Source organism: Mesocricetus auratus, unplaced genomic scaffold, assembly GCF_017639785.1.
Source record: "Mesocricetus auratus isolate SY011 unplaced genomic scaffold, BCM_Maur_2.0 Super-Scaffold_100004, whole genome shotgun sequence".
Taxonomy (NCBI): Eukaryota; Metazoa; Chordata; class Mammalia; order Rodentia; family Cricetidae; genus Mesocricetus; species Mesocricetus auratus.
This window is the reverse complement of record NW_024429189.1, coordinates 40,995,260-41,020,289: the sequence shown is the minus strand read 5'-3', so window position 1 is coordinate 41,020,289 and position 25,030 is coordinate 40,995,260. Positions and strand designations below refer to the sequence as shown.

The 25,030-nt window shown below is 44.2% G+C and overlaps 1 protein-coding gene across 4 annotated transcripts in view; it reads right to left on the bottom strand.

Moving 5' to 3' along the window:
* Positions 1-25,030, bottom strand: part of Map3k20 (mitogen-activated protein kinase kinase kinase 20) — a 156,066-nt gene that overhangs the window by 8,617 nt on the left and 122,419 nt on the right. For all 4 annotated transcript variants that reach the window (XM_040745576.1, XM_040745578.1, XM_040745577.1 and 1 more), the window contains 4 exons: positions 23,364-23,394; positions 23,132-23,271; positions 17,741-17,803; positions 16,270-16,362 (listed from right to left, as the gene is read on the bottom strand). In XM_040745576.1, coding sequence (XP_040601510.1) covers positions 16,270-16,362; positions 17,741-17,803; positions 23,132-23,271; positions 23,364-23,394 — 327 coding nt within the window. The remainder of the gene's footprint in view (positions 1-16,269; positions 16,363-17,740; positions 17,804-23,131; positions 23,272-23,363; positions 23,395-25,030) is intronic.

Below are 25,030 nucleotides of genomic sequence, written 5' to 3'. Positions count from 1 at the left end.
TATAGCCCTCTTGATCTACTTACCTCCATTTCCTAGACCTGATAATGGTGTGGGTTGAAGACACAGCTCGTTGGCCTCTTAAGGATGGCAACAATACTGTAGATGTGACATGTGGTAACCAACAGCAGAGGAATTATGGGAGGCATAGGAATCCTGGAGATCTGGACAGGCCTCCCTAAAAGCAGTCACTGCCCAGCTTCTACTGGTTGTTCCCATGTAGAAATATAAGTCCAATTTTGCTAGGGTCTTCAATGTTTTATGAAAGCTAGAAATTTGGATTCTTATGTGAAACTACTCAATTTTTAATGATGGCAAATCAAATTTACAGCAACATTACTATATAGTTATGTATATCATTGATCAAACCACAGGGAGTTATTACACACCAGCAGAGTGCCTAAGGCTGATACCATCAAATGTTGGTTAAAATTTGAAGCTACTAGAATCCCCATGCTCTGTTGCAGCAACACAAATGGTTTAATTACTTCAGAAATCCTTTTGGCAATTACAGAAGTAAACATACACTCATGACTTAGAAATTCTACTTGTAGAGGTATTTATACAGAAGAAATGGAAAAAGATTTCTCTTTATCTTAATAGCTAATACAATGATTAATGTTAATAAAAAGGGAATAGAATTACTGTATATTCATAGAATGGACAGTATAAAAATTACTGATACATTCAGGGACATGTGTGCATCTGCAAACATAGTGGGTGAAATAATTATTACACAGAAGAAAAAAACACATGAATAAGAGCATTTTCCTGACGCTCAACAACATCCTCTGGAAAAAACTTCAGAACAGTGATTATTTCTTCAGATGGAAAGAGTGTGAGAGAACATTCTAGAAGTGGTAGGGCTCTATTGACAGAGCTTAGGATAACACAAGGGTATGTACACACCCGTCAAATCCAGTAGACATAAGCTCTTTACATTTCTTACTGAATCCTAGCATAGTGAAATGCTTAGGAAGACGTATTCTGATGCCTGTAAGTTACTTTGAAATGTACTGTGAAGTAAATATTGCTTAGATGGCCGGAGAGATACATAAGTGATAAATGAAGTAAGCAGAGTAAAATGTTAATAATTAGATCAGGGTGAGTATATGAGGTTTCAATACAATAACCACTGGCATATAAAGTACTTATAATAATATGCAATAATAACAATAATGTAATAAAACATTACATGCGTACACAATCAGATTTGACCTCTGGACTATAAACTCATATTGTCTCTTGCATGTTTTTGAAGAACCAAGGGTTAAGGTTTAAGCACATCACACCAAACACGCACATGTTGAGACTGGAAAGCACTTTCATGACAGTGGACTTGGACTGCTCCCTGGAGCCAGGTTCCAGGCAAGAAGAGCACCAGGAGGCTGCAGAAACCCAGTTGGCTTCAGTGAGAAGTCAGGACTGGGGCTTGGGTGAGGCCCTGGATGGCCTGTGGAGCCGAGCAGGGCTGGTGCCTATGGGAGAGCCTCACTGCCCAGCTACAGTCACAGGACGCCAATTAGAGGAAGAAAAAGTGCACGTGGTGAAATGAACCCGCTTTCTCACATCAGCTGCAGCCACAACTGAGAACTGACATGTCTCTCATCTCTTAGTATTTCTTCATTTGGAGCAACTGCTCTGGGAACACAGGGGCCCTGGGCTAACTGGGCAGGATAATGACGGTTGTCATGGCTGCCCTTCTCTGAAACAGAACTTCCCCAAGGCAGTTTCTGAACAAAACACTTTTAAAAAGATGGAACTGCGTTTAGTTCTGTTTCTTTTGCCTCTCGGGTTTGGGAATTGGGCTGGTCCAAGGCACTGGACCACATGCAATGCCCGGACTCCCTCTGCTTCATCCTTGTCTTGTAACTCCAGTGTTCCCCTTTGACAGGATGCTCCCGTGATTCCTCGTTTCCCGTACTGGTTAGTACAATTCTCTGGGCATGCTAGTGAGTGATTATTTAGACACCTTGATTGAGATGGGAAAACTCACTTTAACTATGGGCATTGCCAAGCCATTGGCTGGGGTCCCAGATGGCATAAAAAGTACAAAGGGAGCCGAACAAGTGCATTTGTCTCTCTGCTTCCTGACTGCAGAGGCAGTGTGACCAGATGCCTCATGTTCTGCTACCATGCCTTCCCTACCATGAGGGGCTGCGTTCTTGAACCATGAGCTCTCCCTTAAGGTGCTATCTATCTATCTATCTATCTATCTATCTATCTATCTATCTATCTATCTATCTTGTTGGTCGGGTATTTTTTTTGTCACTGCAACAAATCAGGAAACTAACATGCTCCAGACTCCAATTCCTCATACCGAGGGAGCCTGTTGCTCTTCTTACTCTGTGGTGGGCATGCTGCTGTCTGCTTAGACCATGTTATTTTATTAGGTTTATTTTCCCTTTAAGTCGATGAGGAGAATGAGGCTCAGACTGGGGAGCCCCGTGACCAGCAGTGCTAGAGATGGATGGCACTCCAACTGTGACAGGTGGCTGCGGGGACACCAATGGGGAAGCCAGTAGAGGGGACCTGGCTCACTGGTGGTTCTGCTGAACTCCACAGAGCAGGTGAGCTGTCCACAACAGCTAGGAGGGAGAAAGCCCAGGCATCTCGCTGATACAACCCAAGAGGCCAGAAGGTCCCCTCGCCACTGCTCTCCAAAGTTCAACTTGCAGGAGACCTGGTCTAAATAATAGGGCTACACCTTTCATTTTGTAAATTTGTCTTTTGTTTGAAAGGCCCTTAACTGAATCATAAAGGAAGACAGCTCAGAAGCAATACAGTTCTACTCAGGGAATTACTAACCAAGGAGGATAGCAGCCATCTCAATAGGCGATGGACACTGCTTGTTGCAAAGCTGGCTGAGAGGGAACAAGTAGGGTTCAACTGAGGCGTTGACCTTAATTTGCCAGTCCTGTGACATAACTCCTAGAGCTTTTCAGCATCTCTGATGTCATTGTCACTTAGTTAAGAAAAGTAACTCACAAATAACACATAAGGCATCCTCTAAGTCCTCTAAGTCCTGCTCCTTTTCAGACTGACCTCAAGTGTCCTTGAGGGTCTTCCACAACGTCCAGGCTACAGTCAGGGGTTACCGAGTCTCACAGGACACAAACACAGATGCTGAGACGACATGTATCAAGGGGCTCACCAGGGGACTGCAGATTTCTTAAGTAAGAGTTAAATTATACAGGCCAGTGTGATAGTGCACCCTGTAATCCTCACACTCAGGAGCTCAGGGCCAGCCTGAGCTATGTGTGACCCCATCTTAAAGAAAAAGGCAACGGTCCCGCATATTCCCAAGTTTCCTGCATGGTCTTATGTGTCACTGTCACTTGTTCATATCTAGGCCCCGATTTGAAGCCATTCAGTCCACCCGGGCATGGCGAGCCAGGTGTTGGAGGCGCACACCTTTAACCCCAGCACTCTCCAGGCAGAGGCAGGCGGATCTCTGTGAGTTTGAGGCCAGCCTGGTCTACAAAGCTACACAGAGAAACCCTGTCTCAAAAAAAGAACAAAACCAAAACAAACACAAACAAACAAACAGACATGGCATAGCTTCATTCTAGATTTAAGCCATAGCATCTCCTCTCTGAGTCCTGAACTTTTCCTTGTTACCAGTTAATGAAGGGCAAGCAACAGTACCAGGAAGTCCCGTTTTACAAAGTGAGAATTGGGGGCAAAACTCCAGACAGTCCAGAGTCTCCTGTTCAATCCGTCTGTAAATTTTCTTCCATTACAGCAGCAGGTCATTGTTGGAAGTACTAATGGAGCCACTGGAATCACTGAGCTCCAGCCTGGCTGGCACAGGACCACCCAAACCAGAAATAACCAGCTAGCCTTGCTGCTGATGTGAAATCAAGGCAGGTCCCAATTACCCTGGGTTTTACTTTCAAGCCTAGATTCCTACCCAGGATGACATGCACATGGATGGAAAAATTATCCTGATGTATTCCTACTGACCCACAGGGAAATAAGGCCTAGCTTAGCAGAAGGGCTAAACACAGGAACTGTCAGGACTCTGGGACTCGGGGCCGCAAAACATAGTCCTTGAAATTGTCCATTAACTAGCAGATGTGCTGCTCTGCAGGTCTGCAGGAGACATGCCACATCTCGTTGGGGAGAGGGCAAGTTTTGCATTTGGAATACTGAAAATCGGAGAATTCTACTAGCTTCTCAGGACATGGAAACTTCTCTTATCACCTGCTGAGATACCTGGGCAATTCTAGAAGCCAGTGAATGCCTGATGCACGATAAGAAATCATCCCAACTAACTGCTGCAAGATTGTCAATTGTTTGGAAGCAGTTTACAAATTAAGATTATAGGCCAACTAAAACAGGAGTTCTTGCCCCATGTAGATAAAATCTTAAACAACACTCAGTTTTAGTGCTAAATTAAGCATCTCTTTGTGAGAACTCACTATTACACGCTTAGTGAGCTGCTTACAATTCATTGGAGTTCCAGACTAGCTGAAATGACACACCAAACATAGACATCCCTTCTCCCTAAAGAAAAAGAGGGCAGGGAGAAGGAATAGAAGAGAATAGTCGAGATAGTGGTAGATTTTCCAAACGGGGGGGGGGACCCCAAATATTAAAATAGCACAAATATACCAAACTTTAAAGTTCTGGGGATTCAGAGACAATATGCTTTTTAAAAACATGCATTTTCCCTACAAAATTACTTGGGGCCATCAACATCATAGATTAATCTTCATAAATAAAAATCCAAGTCCAGGATCATTCTGGATCCTTCAAAAGGAAAGTGACCCCCAAATCAACTTTTCTAGATCACCTTTTCCTGAATAATACAGATATTTGCAAACAACGTGTGTTCGCACTGAGTTATAACCTGCATGTAATGAGAACACAGATTTTTAACTGCAGAGCTCACAGAGTTTCAGTTGTGCCTACTATACTATACTAGCAGCAAAGCAAATGAGACACCTTTGGTCCTCTAGAAAGTCCCATTGCCCAGGCAAGCCCTCTTCCTAGCAACCAGAGTTAGCCACTGCTTCCATCTATGTCACACAGATTAAACTTTAGGCTGCCAGTCGTATTCCTCTGGCATCATGGTTTTGAGATCTACTTATGTTATCTACTCCTTACGGTCTTACTCTGTTCTAGAGAATACAGTTCCCATTTTATGAATAAAGAAACCGAGGTTTAGATACTGGAGAAATACAGCCAGCCTCATGGAACTGGAATTCGTGTCCTAGATCCATCAAGTTTAATGTTAGAGGCACTGGCTTCCAAAACCCCCACCTGCTCCTCTCTTCCCATAAATGGAGAAAAATAAAAACCACCCACTGAGGAAGTACTTTCAAATATAAACTAGAGGGGTCAGAATAAACTTTCTGAGAAACCAGAGCAGGGACAGAAAGATGCAGTCATAGCAACCGACTGACTTTTGCGAAGCATAAGCAATCCCAGATGAAAACAAAACCCACAAAAATGATATTGGTCATGACTGTAGAAGAAGTAGGGGGGATGCTGCTGACGGGGGCCTCTGAAGGCTCCTTTACATGTGTCACCATTATCCAGCTCAGCTGCCGGAACCTGCTGTGTTAAAGGCAGGAGAGTGGCATGTCCTGAGAAAGCACCTGGGTTATTTATCATTAAGTATAACCCCGCTACACTATATTTTATTATGCCGTCTTTGGAAGGAAGATAATACAAGTATGGTTAATTTGCTTTCTCTTCTTTATCTATACAGTGTCATGACCCGTGGCGGCTTTGTCCCATGAAATTGGTTTTTCAACCCAAAAGAAATCCACAAGAAAGTCTCCCTAAAAATTCCATTAATAACCTCTTTCAGCGCGTATAGGTTGCAGGGTCTGGAACTAAGGACGTTTTAATCTCTCCAGCGAAACAATGTCTCATAATGATGTACAGGACTACTGCCGCCCTGATGAAGAATCATACATAATTCAGCACCTTTCGCTTTGGCACTACTGCGATATCCTCATTAGCCGTGGCTCACAGTGTCTGTCAGATGGTGTCCATGCGAACGCAGGCATTACATTGTCTTTGAGCCGTGCAGCTGCTTCGTGACACTGCCAGTATATAAAAACATGACGCCAGTTTGTTTTATTTAGTGCTAAACCTTCCAGTTTGTAAAAACAAGGCTGACACGGAGCCTGACATGCGGCAGTGGAAATAATTAGCTCTCATTTTCTCAGCCTCCTATTTCCTTCTCCCTGCTGTGTTCTCTTTCCACTAAACCACCACATGTCAGTCGAAATGGGAGGCAATTAGTGGGCTCATTTCAGTCCCCACAACTGTGCTGAAAAGAAAGTATTTATGATGGCACAATGAACAGCTGAAAGATTAAATAACATTTGCCTTTTGAAAAGAAAATGACTTCTAGCTAAATGGGCAATTTTTGATTATTCTCAAACAAGCTTAGAGTAGTTGGTTTTTAAAATACAAGAAAGGAAAATGAGTCATTTTTAGGTGAAAGAATCAAATAAAACTTGACACAGTAATGCAAATAACTGATGTTTTATTGCAAAATATGTAAATGTGTTATACCCTTAACAATGGCTTGTGTCTAAGGTCAGGGCAGACTGGTGCCAAGTAGACACCAGTGGAGATAAGGTTGTTATATCGCCTTTTGGGGGTTGTTATGGAGTTATGTATGAAAAGGGGCTTAGGGATGATAAAGTGAAACAGACTGAGTGAGACTCACTTTCATAGGATGAACGCATTGTGCTCTAGTGTCTAAGGTGGTTCCGATGTTCGTTAACAGGCTCAGAAAGGGCTATGAAAATTGTATTTAAAACTGGAAGGTAGTTGTCTTGTACAAAAAAAGAGTAATTAGTTTTGCTATTGATTTGTCATTAATTAAGACTATTCTGTGTTGGACTGGGTTTCTTAATGAATGTATACAGTGGCCTGACTATCTAAGTGTTCATCAAATTCTTTCAATGCTGAGATATTTGTTGCATTTGAACTTTTACTCAGGACCCTCAGAATATAAAAATAGCTACTGTTAAGTCGTTCACCTATCCCATGATTCTAGGGGTGGTGGCAAGGGGTAGATTTTTGAAAAAGCCCCAACCAGGGGAATAGGCACTGTTCACCATCTGAGCCATTTTTCAATCCAAATTCCAATGTCCAGACTTGGTAGTGCTGTCTTGTGCCCTTACATTCTAGTGCCTTTAATTTTATTGAAACTAATTTGTCCATTTTTTGGAGTTGATTTTTTTTCAAGACCTATTCATCACCTTCTCAATACAAAATGACCCGTGGTACTCACGGGCTTCTAAAAGCAAAGACCATATCCAAAACTGCACCAGCCATCTAGAAATCACCAACTATGCTGACCCCAGAGGGTTTCAAAAGACAGGTACAAACTTAGATTTCCTTTCCCTGGCTCCATGAGCCTATTTTCATTTTTCACAAATCCTGCCTTTTAACTCACACAATACGGTCAGTGAGAGACAACGAGTCAGTGTTGTTCAGGAAACAGACAAGCATGGCTTCATTAAGACTAGAGCCGTCCCTGAGCTAACAGATCCCGATAAACAGCAGGAGCATGACTATGATTTAAGCCCGTGCCTGCTCACACGTGCCACGTGGCTGTTTGCTATTTTTAAAGGGGTTCATAGTCCTGAGGGAGACTAAGAATGATCCGATGGTGTGCCAGAGGAAGTGCTCCCAAGCTGATTCTCACATCTCTTCCCAGCAAAGTTCAGTGATGGCAGGCTGATAACTTGAAATCAGTCATGGTAGAAATATTGACATCACCCAAATCTGGCAGTGCTACATAGCGTGGCTCTTTCCTCTGGTTGATAGACGGTCGCTTGCATGTACAAGCGGCTGTCAAGCCATCCGCAAACACGTGCTGAGCCCACACCCAGTTCAGCTCTAGCGCTATAGGCGGCTATCCAACCCATTGGACACAGTACACTGCCACACTCTGTAATTAGAAATCAGCAGTGACTTATAAAACTGCAAACTGCATTTGCTTCTGTGCTGTCAATTAAAACTCGCTTTCCTTTCTCCTTTCAAAAGACTTCTCTATGGAGGTATGATTGGCATGGTAAAGCTGGACATACTTAATGTGAATAGCTGGACCAAACTGAAAACCATCACTGCAGCCTGTGGCTCCCTGGCCATCATCTCCCAAGTTTCCTTCTGCTTTCTTATTTCTTGCTAACTTAGTGATGCAAATGTTTAACTCAAGAGTCCCCTTCCTTGCTGGGTAGTGGTGGTATACACCTATAGTCCCAGCATTCAGGAGGCAGGGGCAGGTGGATCTCTGTGAGTTCGAGGCCAGCCTGATCTCTGTGAGTTCAAGGTCTGCTTGGTCTACACACAGAGAAACCCTGTATTGAAAAACCAAAGGAAATTAAAAAAGAAATTAAAAGAAAAAAAAGATTCCCCTTTCTTGTACAATTTTAAGCTTCCAATTCAGTAGTGTTAGCTGTGATACTGTGCCATGCTGTGGCTCTCTAGAACTTACTCCCTTTGCAAATGAAGCCTCGTATGGTTGGGCTAATCCTTGTTTCTTCCTCCCTAAAACCTGTATGTCTCCTAGAACTCCACCACTGCAAGCTTCAAATATGTAGGTACATGTACAAAGACACGTCTGTGTGCACAGCCCCTCCCCCATAGCTGATCATGGGGAATGAACTTCCTTAGACTGAGTTTACAACAAATTCAGTACCCACCAGAGTAGAGGACAGCTCTGCTCTTAGCCATTCTGAAGCCAATAGGAGGCACTGGCTTTACACTTGGCCACAGAATCCTTTTCTTGGGGCCCTGTTATTTTAGCCATTTTTAATCTATCCATTTACAAAAATTACCCAGTAGTTAAAAAAAATTCCTACTTGACAGTTTCTGATATTTATAGTACTCTGAGAGAGGACCTGGTGATTCAATTTAGTTTATTAAATGGAACACTTTATAAGTAATCTAATAAAGGTTTCAGTACAATACAATCGAGAGGCAGAGGTAAACATGTCTTGGCCAATAGATAGCAACCGGAGCAGTAGGACCTCTGCGTTGCTTCTGTGGAAGCGGCCAGGTTCTCATGGGACAAGGCGTGGGGAGGAAGAGGAAAAAAGTCAGGGAGAGCTCTCCAGGGACAGCCCGCCTCCTGAGGGACATTGCCAATCTGCTTCAAAATTCTCCTCATTTTCTCCTTCTGGGCCTCCAGGGAGAGGTCTTTTGCCTCCTCAGAAGACCCCTCCAAAGTAAATCTGAGGCGATGGCCATTTGGAAAGGGTTCCTTGACGGGCACCCAGTTCCCTGTTGGGAACACAGCCTCTGTCGTGTTTCTTCTGTCTCTCTGGGAGCAGGGACAAATAAGGACTCCGGGATAAAGTCCGACAGTTTGGCACGCACAAGCAGTGGATGGTGTCCCAGGAGCTCCTGCTTCACTCCGCTTTTGCATTTTTATGACACAGAGTCTCAGTAGAGCTTGGTGAGAAAAGTGCTGGGTGATTTGATAGTTTATCCCTTGGCAAATTGAGCACCAATATTCCTGACTGGTGAGCTGATAAGAGACATAATAATAAACTCTATGCGGCTGAATATTTCAATAAAAAGGGTGGTTGCTGCCCTGGGGAGCACACGGAGCTGCCTGAGTTTCTAGAGGCTGCTTTCCTTTGTACCAAGCCGAAGGCGTTACAGCACAAAACACAAAGCGCTCTTCACACAAAGCGGAAATTGTCAGAGTATAGTATTAACTGATCAAAACCCAACTGATCACCAATGCATGCACTCAGAGGGGATGATGGCACTTTCCAGAAGGAGGCCATGGCTGGAGCTGCCCCTAACCAGGTGGGGGATCTGGACAAGGCACTTCATCTCTCTTCTTGGTTTCCTCCTGGAGAGGCTAACACAGGGCTGCTGTTGCCTATCATGCTGAGCTGAAAAGTGTCTGTCAGAAGTATGGTGTGGTAACAGTTATCGGAGGAACTAGAGCTATCTCTTGCCTTGCATAGGGGAGACATTCAAACTTGGGAAGACCCCCATCTCTCCCAGTTTGATTGTCACAGCTTCCATATATATATGTATATGTGTGTGTGTTTAAGTAAACACTTAACTTTGCTCTTTAGTTAGAAGTGGTCAAATAGAGCAGCAGTTCTCGACCAGTGTGCTGAATCCTCCACAAGGATCACATATCAGATATTTACATTCTGATCCATCCATAACAGTAGCAAAATTACAGTTATGAGGTAGCGATAAAATAACTTTATGGTTGGGGTCACCACAACACGAGGAGCTGTATTTAAGGATTGCAGCACTAGGGAGGTTAAGAACCATAAAAATAGAGAGGAAGGCCCACTCTCATCTGAGTGTCACCACTGGCACAAACATGCTTTTCCCCTCCAAGCTGGGTAGTTTTAGGATAGGAAATGAAAGAGGACATTTGGTTTGTGGGTGAAGACCCGGCAGGTCCTGGGTCTCCAGAGGGGCAGCAGTAAAGACCGGGTGTCATGCAGTCATCTTGGCTCCCGATGAAGGCACACACATTCAGACATGGATGGGTTCCTAAGGTTCTTTGAGTCAGCCTCATGCCATATATCATTTGGTGGAAACTGAAGCTAAGAAAAGTAATTTAATCCAAATGCTTAGAACAAAGGCTGACCTCTTACAGTGGTTTTCCCTCTGCAGCTATTTGTATATAAAATCACATTTTAATTTTTGTTCTTGGCAAGCCTCAAGTTATTGAGAGGGCATAACACTTGAAATGACCTCTGCAGGCTCATGTTTGGATTTTTTTCTTAGTTGGTGGTTCTCCCTCTATTTCTTTTTTAAAGATTTATTTATTTTATATACATGAGTACTTTATCTGCACATATGACTTTATGCCAATAGAGGGCATCAGATCCCACTATTGGAGGTTATGAGGTTAAAAGGACTTGCACTCTGGACCTCTGGACGAGCAGCCAGTGCTCTTAACCTCTGAGACGTCTCTCCAGCTCCAGAGTGTGGGAACACCAGACCTTGAGCAGAGACCCACTTCCCCTTCTGCCTGGGAGTAGGCAGCTGTAAGACAATGTTTACTAAAAACAATACAATGCCTGGGGGCATTAAGTTCCTGGAAAAGGCCTACCCGAAGAAACCACCCTGACCTCGACCTTGTCCAAAGACTAACCGCCTCTTCTGCCACACCCAGATCAGTTTCTGGGGTCAGAGCAGAACCAGCCAGGGTAGAGAAGAGAGAGCAGAAGCTTCTCTGGTGGGAGCCTTTCTTAGGAAGTTTTCTTGAACCTTTTTGGGGCCTGCTTAAAGTTTTCTTTACATAGTTGAACGAGTCTCTGTGTTGTCAATCCCCGACACCCTCCGCACGTTCTCGGACACAGGCCGCGCAGCGGACGCGACACCAGAGGTTCCCTTCTGGAGAGCTGTGGAATGTTTAGGAGGTAGGACCCAATTGGTTAGAAGAAGGTTGCTAGGGATGGCATTTGAAGGCTCTGACTGTCCTCTGATGGGAGTGCCCTTCTGTACACTGTGAATATGTGTTACTTTTATTGGTTAATGAATAAATCTGCTTTGGCCTATGGCAGGGCAGAATATAGCTAGGCAAGAAATCTAAGCAGAGATACATTAAGAAAGAAGGCAGAGTCAACAGAAAGAACCATTAGAAACTCCCAGAAGAGTAAGATGTTAGAACATTACCATTACCAGTAAGCCGTGGGCCACCTGGCGACACACAGATTAATAGAAATGTCTTAACTTAAATGTAAGAGTCAGCCAGTAATAAGCCTGAGTCATCAGTCAAACAATTATAATTAATGTTAAGCCTATGAGTGATTTTATAAGTGGCTATGAGACCAGGTAGGACACACACACACAAAAGCCTCTGGCTACATTTGGCACCTAATGTGGGGAAATTTCCATAAGGCTTACAAAAGCTTAAAAAAGGATTCTAAACACACATAAACAGAGCCAAAAACAATTTCCTAGTTGTGTCTCTCAAGAGCTAGGGCACAAAGATGCTGTGGCATTTAGGCTTGAACACAGCATCCTTGCAGCATGCTGTGCGGTGGATTTAGCTTTTACTCATACAAACAAAACAGGGTTGTAGGCCAGTTGCACTCTACCTGGTGGCAGCATGGACCACAGAGTTTGGGAGGGGTAAGTGTGACTCTCCTGGGTACCTTCATCATGTTGGGAAGCTGAACAGGGCAGAGCCGGCAGCCAAAGCCTGGTCCTAGCTGTGCCCACTTAGCAGTTTAAAGTAGTGATTAAAAAAAGGTTACAGATGTACAATAAAGGCAGATTCAGACAAATAAACCCTCTAAACAGATCACAAATGTACTTAGGCTTGAGAGACAGAGAGACAGAGAGACAGAAGGAGAGAGAGAGAGAGAGAGGAAAAAAGGATAGAGACAGTCATAGATTAAAAAGGATAATCTAAAGATAATAAAATGAGGTCCTTGAAAAAGGAATCGAGTGGTGAAAAATTACAATAAGCCACATAAACATGGAAAATATACAGAGAGTCTGGATTATGTATATCATTGTATTTTCTTTGAATTTTTTGACTGTTAATGAGCTAACTGTTGAGAGACACTTAATTGTGAAGGCTATTAAGTTAAACCAACATATATATTTTAAAGAAATCTTGACTTCAAATTTTGGGTCTAAGGATTTGTTGTTTTGGAAAAGAGGTTCTGCTTTTGTTTTCACAGATGATGAGAACCTGTGGATTGCTTCCAGGTTAACACGGTTTGATTGAGCCAGACCCCCTGAAAGGTCTCCGATTGAAACAATGGCCCATGTGATCCATATTCACAACAGCTTCAAGGCTACTGGCTGAGATGGACCAACCTGTAGTATGAATTCTAATTGGTCTTAATAATAAAAACCCAGAGTCAGACATCTGGGTAAATGCTGAAAGATCAGAGAAGTAAAGGAGCCAGTCACTTGAGAGACCTTTTATCTCTACCAAATCCTCAGACCAAAGTGGACAAGATCCTGTCTCCATGAATCTATCCTCAGACTGAATGCTGAGCTCCTGTCTCCTTCTGTGTTGAGAGAAGCCTTTTCCTTGCCAGCTGCTTTGGTTTTTCCCTACCAGTCGCCTGGGCTCTGCCGCCTTGTAGTCCCCAAATAACACACAAGATGCTGTATTAATTATGAAGCTGTTGGCCTTGCTTGTTTCTTACTGGCTAGCTCTGACTTAAGTATTTATCCCATAATTGTTAATCTAAGTATTTCTCTTACCGGAGAAAAGTTTCAAACTTCTTACCCCTATGGCAGCTACATCTTGACTCCCTGTGTTTCTCCTACCCAGAGTCCTCCTAGTCCCCCCTATCTTGCTTCCCTATCGGCCAACAGTGCTTTACTGACATATACACAGGACTTCCCCATCACTCCTGCCTTGTATTCCTCTTTCCATCCAGCCATATCACTTCCCATCTCCACCTCCCTAGTGAAGGGATCAAAGGTGTGAGCTCTGCTTCTCTTTTAGACTGATTCAATCTTATATATCCCAGGGTGGCCTTGAACTCACAGAGATCTGTATTCCTCTGTCTCCCAAATGCAGGGATTAAAGGTGTGTGACACCACTGCCTGGCCTCTATGGCTAACTAGTGTGGTTAGCTCTGCATTCTGATCTCCAGTTTTATTTGTTAGATCTCAAAACAAAATAGCATCACACCAACCACACAAAATACCCCAGTCAGGACTTCACCATAATTCTTTTTTTTTTTTTTTGGTTTTTACGAGACAGGGTTTCTCTGTATTGTTTTGGAGGCTATCAGTCCAGCCCGGCCTCGAACTCACAGAGATCGCCTGCCTCTGCCTCCCGAGTGCTGGGATTAAAGGCGTGTGCCACCACCGCCCGGCAGGACTTCACCATAATTCTAAATTTTCTCAGGATCCCCATAAGATTACCAATGCTCCCAATCAGCAGAAAATAGTATAGAAAATTACAACCAAACTCCAAAAATATTGTTTATGAATGTTTGTTTTCATTTAATGGAGGTGGTTATAAATGATTAATGATCATGGTAAATCTCTTTCTAAAGAAAAAAGGGGGATGTGATATAGATATAATGAAAAAAGGTAGCTTATTGAATCTATTTTAAATCTACTTTAGTCCAAAATAATAACCATTAATCTCAAAATACATTGGTAAAGATTCTAGTTTATTGATACAAATTTAAGGTCAATTTTGCTTACTGTATATATATTTCTACTCTTGCTTGGTTAATGAGGTTTTTATGCAGCTCATTTAAAAATGTAATAGTTAAGAAATACAAATTAATAGTCATCTATAATAGTCAAACTTATAGTCATGTTAGTTAGTTGGAAATCCAAGCAGAAATACAGAAAGAAAGAAGGCAGAGTCAACAGAGATGCCAGAAGCCACCAGGGAAGTAAGATATCAGAACGTTACCGGTAAGCCACAGGCCATGTGGCAACACACAGATTAATAGAAATGGATTAATGTAAATGTAAGAATTAGCCCGTAATAAGCCTGGGCCATCAGCCAAACAATTATAATTAATATTAAGCCTCTGAGTGATTGTTTTATAAGCAGGTGGGAGACTGGGCAGGATGCAAAAAAGCCACCAGCTACAGTCCTCTTGTTCCCATCATGTCCTTTGCTTCCTAGTCTACCATGATGTCAGCAGCCTCTACCACAAGCTCCCTGTTAGGAACTGAACTGCTGCACATGCCTTCCCCACCACAATGGACTAAAATTTTTTGTCTTTCCTTAAGTCATCTCTGCCAGGCATTTTGTTACAGCAAAGCAAATCACTTTTAGGGTATTTCTACTCAATAGTTCTTCCCAAAGGCAAAGAGAAAAAGTTGTCACTATTTTCACGAAAGGAATTACTGTCACACATTATTTCCAGTGGCTCCTGTTAGAGCATCCTTCCTATTTACATGCAAAAGAAAAGGTAACTCGAAGCAAAGAGCCTGGGAGGATTTCAGAATCCCAGTGTCTCTTGTGAAGTTTTCATTCTAGTCATGGAGGGGGTTGCAAAGGTAGGTTTATGAAAACCCAGCTAACTGGGGTTTTGAGGAATTTTTTTAATGGGTTCTACCTTTAAGTGTTAAAGTAACAAGACTTCTCATACGAACTATAATTTCCACTCAAAGAATGCTTATGAAGAAGTTCTTTGTTATTTAGGGTATGGAGTGACTGTAGAACTAGACCGTAATCTGTTCTGTGACTGTTTTGTTTCCGTTTAGAGATGGCTTAAATGAGCTAGCACACCTACAGTGCAAACAAAAACCAAGCCATAAGTTTTGGCTCTATCTGTTGTCCCCTCATCCCAGGCTAGTCACACACTTAGTCTTATTATCTGTTTCTCAATCAATGGTGACATCATCGTGTCTCGTGCATCTGACATAAATGCCAGGGGACTGGAGAAATGGCATTCAGAAAATAGTTAAGACTTCCAGAAAGTCTCTAAAGATGGGTTTTATTCACTATATTCAGGTAACTACCTTACAGTGGCCCATCAACCCCTCTTCAAGCTCAGGTTCAAATCTTGGGCCTTCTCCAAAGCATTTCCCGATCACCCCATGCCAGTTACTTCCTTATGCTTTTGGCACCCTGGCATGGCAGCCGCACAATGGGGTTTCCTTTTGATCTGCCACTTTATAACACCATTCATGCAGCTGCTCAGGTAGAAACCTTTGTCCGAGTGCTGGCTCCTCCTTTCCTCTCTCTCACCCCATCTCCAGTGTTAAGTCTCAACAGTCCCATCTCAGGTGTCCTGGGGCTCATAACACTGCCCTGGTTGGTCCTCATCACTTTAGATTTTTGTTTTGGGTTTTTTTGTTTGTTTGTTTGTTTGTTTGAGACAGTGTTTCTCTGTATAGCCCTGGCTGTTCTGGAACTCACTCTGTAGACCAGGCTGGCTTCAAACTCACAGAGATCCACCTGCCTCTGCCTCCCACGTGCTTGGGATAACAGGCGTGCACCACTACCGCCCAGCTGTTCTTCACTTTGTCTCCATTCCATTCTTGGCGTGGTTTTATTCTTACTTTCCTCAAGCGCCAGGAGCCAGAGAGTAGAGTAAGCCATCGCCCAAACTCACACTGCCTGGGTTTTGCCATGTGTGACCTTGAGAGTTGGGATTGTCTCCCCAGTACTTTCTTTACTGACGGAAATTGGCGTTTCTTAGACTGGATTCCAAAGTAAGCTGGCCGCCTGTCAGCTAGGTTCTGCTTTATGAGGCCTTCCGTCTACACTTCTATTCTGAATCATGTTACCAGGCGGCGGGGACTGCTGTGCAAAACCACTGAGTTACAGGTTGAAAATACCCAAAGGATTTGAAACATTACCTGTGGGCCAGTTCCTGGCTTCAAGTGAAAACCAAAAACGAGTTCAAGGTTCACAATTTTTTCCTCATTTTCTTCAGGTTCCCCTCCTGAATCCTAAAATAGAAAAGCAGGTATTATTATTAGAGATTGTGCTTTCACTTTGATTTCTCATGTAAAGCAGGTACTTTTTACTTTTTTTCCTTCTTCCTACTCCTGCCACAGTGAAGAGTACACCAAGCCCTGACTGCTCAGCCCACACTTCCTGGTCAGTCCCGCTCCTGGTTCTGACTGTTAAGGGGTCCCTAGTCCCAAAACCCCTGCCTATACTTCTGTAGTTCCCCTAGCTCCTGGTGCTAACAGGTATTGCCATTCTAATCTTTTATTGAACTTTTATTATTAGGTTAAGATACAAGTTGTAACTACTGACCGAGAGCAGAGAAGTGACACAGTTTTGAGGACTTTGCTGAATGGTTTCTCTTATGCTTTTCCAAGCAGCGTCACTGGCGTGGCGTTCTGGATGCATCTGGCACTGTGCACTTCAAGCTAGAAGCACAGTTTGCACTGGGTGCATGGTAAGATTCCAGACTGAGAGCTTCAGAGTATTCAAGGGGTTTATACACTCTTTTCCGAGAGGAAACCTGCAGCTTCTCCAGTCTATGTGGACCGAGAGTCCCAAGGGTTGAGAGACGGGGGAAGCCATGGCTGTTGGTGAGCTAGTACATCTCTGGGTATAAACTACAAGCGTTTGCTAATTTTATAATGAAGTGTGTCACATGCCCTTAGGCTATATTCACAACTGTATGTTAAGTACAGTAGTCCCTCCTTATTCATGGTTCTGTTTCCCATGGTTTCAGTTACCTACAGTCAGCTCTGGTCCAAAACTGTTAAAGAAAAGTTGTAGAAGTAAATAGTTCACAAGTTTTAAAATAACTTTTTAATAAGTAATCTGTTATACTTATTTTATTACTGGCTATTGTTAATCTCTCACTGTGCCCAGTTTATATATTAAACTCTATCGCAGGCATGTTTGCACAGGAAAAGGCAGTATATATAGGGTTTGGTGCTAATCTCAGTTTCAGGCATCTGCAGGGGGTACTGGGATGTATTCCCATGGATAAGGAGGGGTACTGCTATTTAAATAACACTCCCCACCCCTCCACCCCCAGGGTAAGTGGCTACCCAGAGCTCTCGTGTGTGGTTTCCTTTAGTAACTTAAAGGCCTCTAGAACCAGGCATGAGGCCAGAGGCCTTCACCTACAATGTTAGTGAGGCTACTATTCTTATCTTGAATGTGTTGTTAATATTTCAAAGTGTGGGGAACAATTGTGTGTAGTTTATACAGACCACAGTCATCAAAGGGTCTTTTGTTGGACAGATGTAATTAAATTTCACTTCAAACAACAGTTCCAGACATTAGCAAAGTCGGGTGTGGAAGTAGCAGGTGCCTATGCCAATAAAAGTAGCAAGCTGTCCGTGAGGAAACCTCACTCACCTTAATTAGTGGTGGGAAGTGAAACAGGTTCAGGTAATCGTGGGTTAGCTTCTCGATAGCTGACTGTAAAGAGAAAAATCACATGACTTTATTAATGCTTTGAAGATACCAAAGATGATTAAAATGACTGAGCATACAAAATAGAGGAGTCTTTCTGTGGTTTATAGACTATCTTGGGGATGTTAACCTCTGTCTCTGGTTAAGCATATGTAGAGATGGCAGTTTGCCATCACTGAAGGACAGACTGCTTTAGAGAGAGTTGATAAAGCACTACTCATCTAGCCCTTGACCCCATACTAAGGCCTGCTAGGCCCCTACTTCTTGGGCCACACTAATAGTCAACTTAGCTCCTGGTTGCAACCATGAAGGATTCCCTGGCCCTGAAGTCCCTGTCCACAGCTCTCCTGGTGCCAGGACGTAAGCAGTCTCCAGACCACCAGACCTGTGACCACACTCCTGCTTAGCCAACTAATCCCAAACGGGCAAATCCGTGCAAAAAGAAAAAAAAAGAAAAAGAAAAAGAAAGAAAGGAAAGAAGGAAGGAGGGAAGGAAGAAAGAAAGAAAGAAAGGAAGGAAGGAAGGAAGAAAAAAAGAAAGAAAAAGAAAAGAAGCAAAACAAAAATCCGTGACATGTCTTCTCCAAAAGTAACTTACTCAGCAATAAGGGACCCTAGGAGGAAATGACCTCAGAAAACTCCCAAATAATTTAAGAGAATGATTAAAACTATGCTTAGACAACTGAAGACAAAAATCTAAGAGATGAATGAAGCAGGAAGTCAGTATAAGATACAAAAATATAGCCGGGCGGTGGCGGCACACGCCTTTAATCCCAGCACTCGGGAGGCAGAGGCAGGTGGATCTCTGTGAGTTCGAGGCCGGGCTGGACCGACAGCCTCCAAAACAATACAGAGAAACCCTGTCTCGTAAAACCAAAAAAAAAATACGAAAATATAATTCAATTAAGCAAATGGATGAGGAAAAGCCACATTGAAATGAAGCTGGAAGCCAGACAGGGATGTTAAACATCAGAACAAGCAATAAATAGAGCTGTCCTTCAACCCTGAGCCAAATAGAGCAAGTTAATGCTCTGGTGCTTAGCACGGGCTGTCCTGGGGGAACTGGGAACACAGCTGGTCATAGCAGCAGACCAGCAAGCCACCTGGGAGGCTGCAGCCTCAGCAAGAACCAGCAAGGAACACCGAGAATCATATCAAGCACAGTTTAGAACAGTGGTTCTCAGCATGTAGGTTGTGGGTTGAGACCCCTTTTTTTTTGCAGGGGGGGTTATCAAATGACCCTTTCATAGGGGTCACATATCAGATATCATGCATATCAGATATTTACATTACAATTCGTAACAGCAGCGAAATTCCACTTGTGAAGTAGCAATGAAGTAATCTTCTGGCTGGGGCTCACCACAGCATGAGGAACTGTATTAAAGGGTCACAGCATTAGCAAGGCTGAGAACCACTGGTTTAGACGACAAGGCTTGGAGTAGTCAAAAGCCATTACTCAGCTTTTCTGGAAATGATCATGTACAGACTAACAATCCCAACCCAGGAAAACTAGACGCATTTTCTCTTTTCTAAAGCAAAATGAAACCTCCAACAACCTAAGGAACACTTACAGGACACTTAGTTCTCTTCCAGACATCAGCTCCTTCTCAAGAAGCTGGGGGAGGAGGCTGCTGACAGGTTTAGAGGGGGGAAACACTATCCTGCTCCAGCTTGCCGTTTTATTGCCTCCTCTTAGGAGGCAAGGTGAGCACCTCTGGTACAGAATGCCCATGGGCTTGCATTCCAAAGGCCCAGATGGAAGCCCATTCATGCCAAGGCCCCAAGAGTACACACAGGACCAGTTAGAACAAGTTCCCACCACCTCTTCCCTCATCTCTCCCTCTCATGGCAATTTGTTTTCTTGAGTCAGGGTCTTTCCCTGCCTGGTGTTCAGCCAGTAGCTTAGGTTGGTTGGTTCTGGAGCCTCAGGCACCTGCCCATCTCTGCTTCCCAGCATGATGGTTACACATCCATAGATAGCACCATGACTGGATTTTTGCAGATTTTTACTCAGGTCCTGGGAATTGAACCTAGGTCCTCATGCTTGTATGGCAAGGACTTTATTTTCTGAGATATTTCCTCTGTCCTGTATTGTTTTCTAATGAGGTGAAATTCACACACCATAAAAGTAGCCATTTCCAAGTGTTTCCTTTACTGGGTTATGCAGACCTTTCCCTTCCACTGAGTTTGAAACTTTCTATCACCCCAAGGGACTATGACACTCATTAAACAATTCCCTCCTTGTCCTACCCACTGGCAATCACCACCAACATTCTTCTGGGGTAATCTTTTTGTACACTGTGGGATGTGTCTGTGTCCTTCCTCACCTGCCTAAGGCACTTTCTGATTGACTTAATAAAGAGCTGAATGGCCAATAGCTAGGCAGCAGAGGATAGGTGGGACTTCCAGAGAGAGATAGGAATTCTTGGAAAGAATCTGAGCCAGGGGGCTCTGCCAGCCAGACACAGAGGAAGTCGGACACATACTACAGAGGAGAGGTAATGAGCTACATGGTAAAATGTAGATTAATATAAGTGGGCCAATTTAAGTGTTAAGAGCTAGTTGGGAACAAGCCTAGCTAAGGGCAAGCTTTCATAATTAACAAAAAGTCTGGGCCGGGCGTTGGTGGCGCACGCCTTTAATCCCAGCACTCGGGAGGCAGAGGCAGGCGGATCTCTGTGAGTTCGAGGCCAGCCTGGTCTACAGAGCGAGTTCCAGGACAACCTCCAAAACAATACAGAGAAACCCTGTCTCAAAAAAAACCAAAAAAAAAAAAAAAAGTCTGTGTGTCATCATTCAGGAGCTGATCCAGAGAAATACCGTTAGAATATTCCATCTCTGTACTTTGTTATTCTGGATAGGTTGTATACACGGAATACCGGCGTAGCCCTCTGCGCCTGGCTTTTCCCATGAACATCATTTCCAGGCTCACTCATGCTGCAGTACAGGTCTAAATCCCACTATGTGCTCCTTCATCAGCAGCTCAGCTGGCCTCCTCTGCTCCCCATGCCCACTTCTGCCAAGGAGTCAGACAGGCCTTATTTCTTGCTGTTTTAACCTCCTATCTGGAGTTTCAAACCCAGCCTCTCCTCCTCAATCCACTGTAAAGCCTCCCGAAGTCAACTTTAAATGTGTCAGTTCTCAGCGCTGTCCAGCCCTGGTCACATCCAGCCTGAAGTTGGAGTGGCTCAGGGGCTGGGCTTTCTTCCCAGTCTTCTGCTTCCACCAGACCAGCAAGTCACCCACTGCTCCTCTGAACAGAGGCAATGGCTCCTTTAATTCTTTCTTTCTTTCTTTCTTTTTTTGGTTTTTACGAGACAGGGTTTCTCTGTATTGTTTTGGAGGCTGTCAGTCCAGCCTGGCCTCGAACTCACAGAGATCCGCCTGCCTCTGCCTCCCGAGTGCTGGGATTAAAGGCGTGCGCCACCACCGCCCCGCACCCTTTAATTCTTTTTTATCCATCATTCCCCATCGCTATGGCATCCTCTGTTCTGTCCTCCCCCCAGATCCAGCTCAAAGCCCCACCTTCCCCCATCCTCTATCATGAAGTCTCTCCTCTCTGTCTCTCTCCACTGGTCAAGGTAATGGACTGTCCTTTTCCTCCAACTGCTCGTAAGAAGCTGTACACATGTGTTGTATCTCTTGTCCGGGGTGTAAATTTCTTTAGGCTCCAGTCTTCCAAGCAGACAGGTACTGAATTTGATGAACCATAAATAGGAAGCTGGGACATTACTTGTCTAACGACACCAACCAGCATAGAAGGGACACTTCTGTAGTCCTAGCTGTGTCTGGGAATTTTTAAACCACTTCTAGTTCGGTAAAGTACCACAATTTGTAACTCCCCTCCCCTCTAGCTGACCCTTGAGGAACTCTTGTGAAGACAGAAGAGGGTAGGGCAGGTGGGAGTGTCCTGGAATCTGCTACACAGGACAAGAGTTACAAAATGTCCCTTTTGGAGCGCAGACACCTCTGTGGTGAGGAAAACCTTGTAGGGGAGGACATCTCAGTCCTGCTTTGTCTTGCAGATGCTCTCTGGTGGGTGAGTGCCCAGCCTTTGTCCCAAGGTCACTGAGACCCTGCAGATGTGGTTCTTATATGGGTCTGGGCTCTCTGGAACAGCGCAAACAATGAGGTACTCTTTGAGGTACTCTGAGTAAAGGGGGTGTGTGGGCAGAACCTTTGTGGAGGTGTGGATTCGGGTGAGAAGCTGTGTTCCTGAGATCATTTACCCCTCCCCCCAGTCTGTATAAATTCCTCCATCCACCCACTCTATTTGGTTTTGCAAGAGAAGCAGGTAACAATTTTATGATATAGCTCAGGCTGGCCTTGAATTTGCAGTTGTCCGGCCAGGAGTGCAGACACACCATTGATCTCGCCCTCTGAAAGGTCTCTTGACACCAATCTCTAGTAACAACATCATCCCACAGATGTCTGCACTTGTTACTATGTTTAAATAGCTATCTAAAAAGCCAAACAGCTCCAGTTCCTGGGTGGCTGTTTCATTAATTAATTAAAAAAATTCAGTGCTTGGTGCAGAACTCGTGTGTACTACTACCTCAGTGACATACCACCAGCCCCAGCCCAGATCTGGCAGCAACAACGGAACCAGGGTTAGTCTGAAACTTTTCATGACTAATGTTTGGGGGGGGGTGTTAGGATTTCTGGTGTTATCAAGCTTCAGAGGCACGCATTTCGCCTGTGGCATGACAGATTGCACAAGTCACACATCCTCCTGTGACTTAGATGGTGGCAGTAGCTTTGAGTTCCCTTGGGCTGTGCACAAGTTCCAGGCTCCTTCAGGATTTCTCATCAGTGTCTGGCCCCTCCAGCTTTAAGCGGGCTAAGTGGCCGCCAGCTAGTCCTGAGTGTGGTAGCTACTCTCTGGGTATGACCCTACCTTAGTCGCAGTCCTCAGGCCCACTGAGCTTCCTCCTGCCCTCAGGCCTTTCCCCTGGGAGTGTTGCTCCCTGACACAACTCCAGTGCAAGGCCTTCATGTGCCTAATGTTCCTTCCAGAAGCCCACCCTCAGCCCAGCCCGGTCTCCTCTGTGGCATCTTTCACAGGTGTCATTGCACAGGATAGTATACGCCGTTTCCCCCTTAGACTAGAGGCTTCCTGGCAGTACAGAGGCATTACAGCATTGTATCCGGGCAACCGCCATGGGATTTTTGAGGTGGTAACAGGGAGGCACAGGTGTGGCAACTAGTTAGGGACAAGCCTGGAGTTCAGCACCGAATGTCCTACACGGTGATGCTTTCATCTCTATTTGCCCACACTCGGCCCACCATACCACACATGCTCAGTTGATTTATTGATGCTCTCCCACTGGGTACCTTAAAATGGATGATGTGTCCCTTGGAGACAATGCCCATGTCTTTCAAGTCTTCCTCATCCAAAAGCAGCAACCGCTTGCCTGTGATGTTGTTTTCCTTAAACAAGCTTGCATACCCAGTCATCTCTACTGAGGAGTCACCTGGGAGAGAAGTGCAGAAGGCAGGAAATGAGGATAAATCATAGCCCAACAAAGTTAACTATGTAAACACGAAGGTGATTTATTTCACTTGCCTTTTCTGACGAGCTGCTGAACCCAAAAGTACTGCGAAGAGAGGACACACATGTTTTGGGAGGGTCACACACGGGCAGTAGCCATTCTCAACAAGAACACAGTTTTCTAATAGAGTCAGATGTCTCTAGCTTAGCCACAAGGGGAAGATGAAAGAGTTCTCTTTGGAGTTTAAAGCCTCAAGCTCTCAAATTGGAGATATTCTTTCCATAGTGGACATTGAGAGACTTCCTTGGACGAGAGCTTACGCCTTTCCTACAGGAGCTCCTTTGTGACTTTTCCACTACACGTGCGGGTAGAGCAGCACCATACTTATTTCAGGAACTATATGAGTAACAAGACCACCCAGCAGTGGACAGAGAGATGGACAGGATGAGGATTCTCATTAGCTTGTTCAGCCATGGCAGCCATTTGGGGGCCATGCAAAAGATGGTACTTTCTGGGTTGAATGAGGTGGTTACACCTAGGGGCCCCTTGTCCTTGTATATCACTTGACACCTGTTTACCAGTGACCTAACATTACCTTGGTGAAGACACACAGAGAAGAGGCCAGACTCACTCACTCTGGTTCTCTGGGTCCCTTGACAATGGACTTTTAGCTGAATGGCATGGGAGCCACTTAACCTTGCAGCAAAGACTAAAAATAGCTCCTAGAATCCAGCTCTTTCAAATCACTTTCCTTTCAAAGGAGATGGACCACCCTTGTAGCTGGGGAGGAAGCAATTACACAGGGTTGGGGCTGGCAAGAGGCTCGGCTTCTAGTGTTCAGGGAAGGGGGAAAACAGGAAGATGGCTTCTTTGCTTTGTGGGGACTTATGCAGCTGCCTAAAGCAGAAGGAAGCTCACTTCATAACTAAAACAAAGGACAGAGGAGGCACACTCCAAGCCCCACACCAGGCTGAGGTCTAGAACAGGTCTCCTGGAATTTCTAATCATGACTCTTTTCCTTGAGACGCCTTGGGGTGTCTGTCTCCCTAGGGTGGAGAACATCCTTGCTAGGGCTAGCTAGCATTTCATCTTTATTTTCTTCTGTATTTAATGATGCCCTTGAGCTCGTAAAATGGACCTGGACAGGCACCGGTCCCTGAAGTCTCTCATCAGCAGTTCTCAAAATTGTTTTGCCATTAAGGAAGCAGATACGGAGAGAACTGGCTACCTGGGATTGCTCCTCAGGGAGTCTGTCCAGAGATGCATGTAGCCTTCCTGCAGACTTAAGTATCCTGCCTCCTGGGATGTAAGATTATGGGGCGCACTCTGTCCATTCCTCCTGGGGAAGGCCAGAGTGAGGAAGGCAGTTAGGCGCCTTGTCAGTTAATGAGTGGGCCTCAGGGGAGGGGAACCCCAGCCCATCATGGTCTCTCTCCTCCATGCTCAAGTCTACTGCTGGCATTGTAGGGAAGTTTAAGAATTGAATTTTTTCCAAATATGTGTATTTGGCATTCTGAATCATAGCTTTTATCCTGCTATTGGTATATATATATATTCCAGAATATAGTAATACCAATAAATACATATATATGTATATATCCTATAGGTATGTATATGTATATGGAGTATATGTATATATACATTATATAATATAGTATAACTTTTATCTTGCCATTGGTATTACTATATTCTGGAGTACTTATATGTATGTATATCCTATAAGTATATATATATATGTATA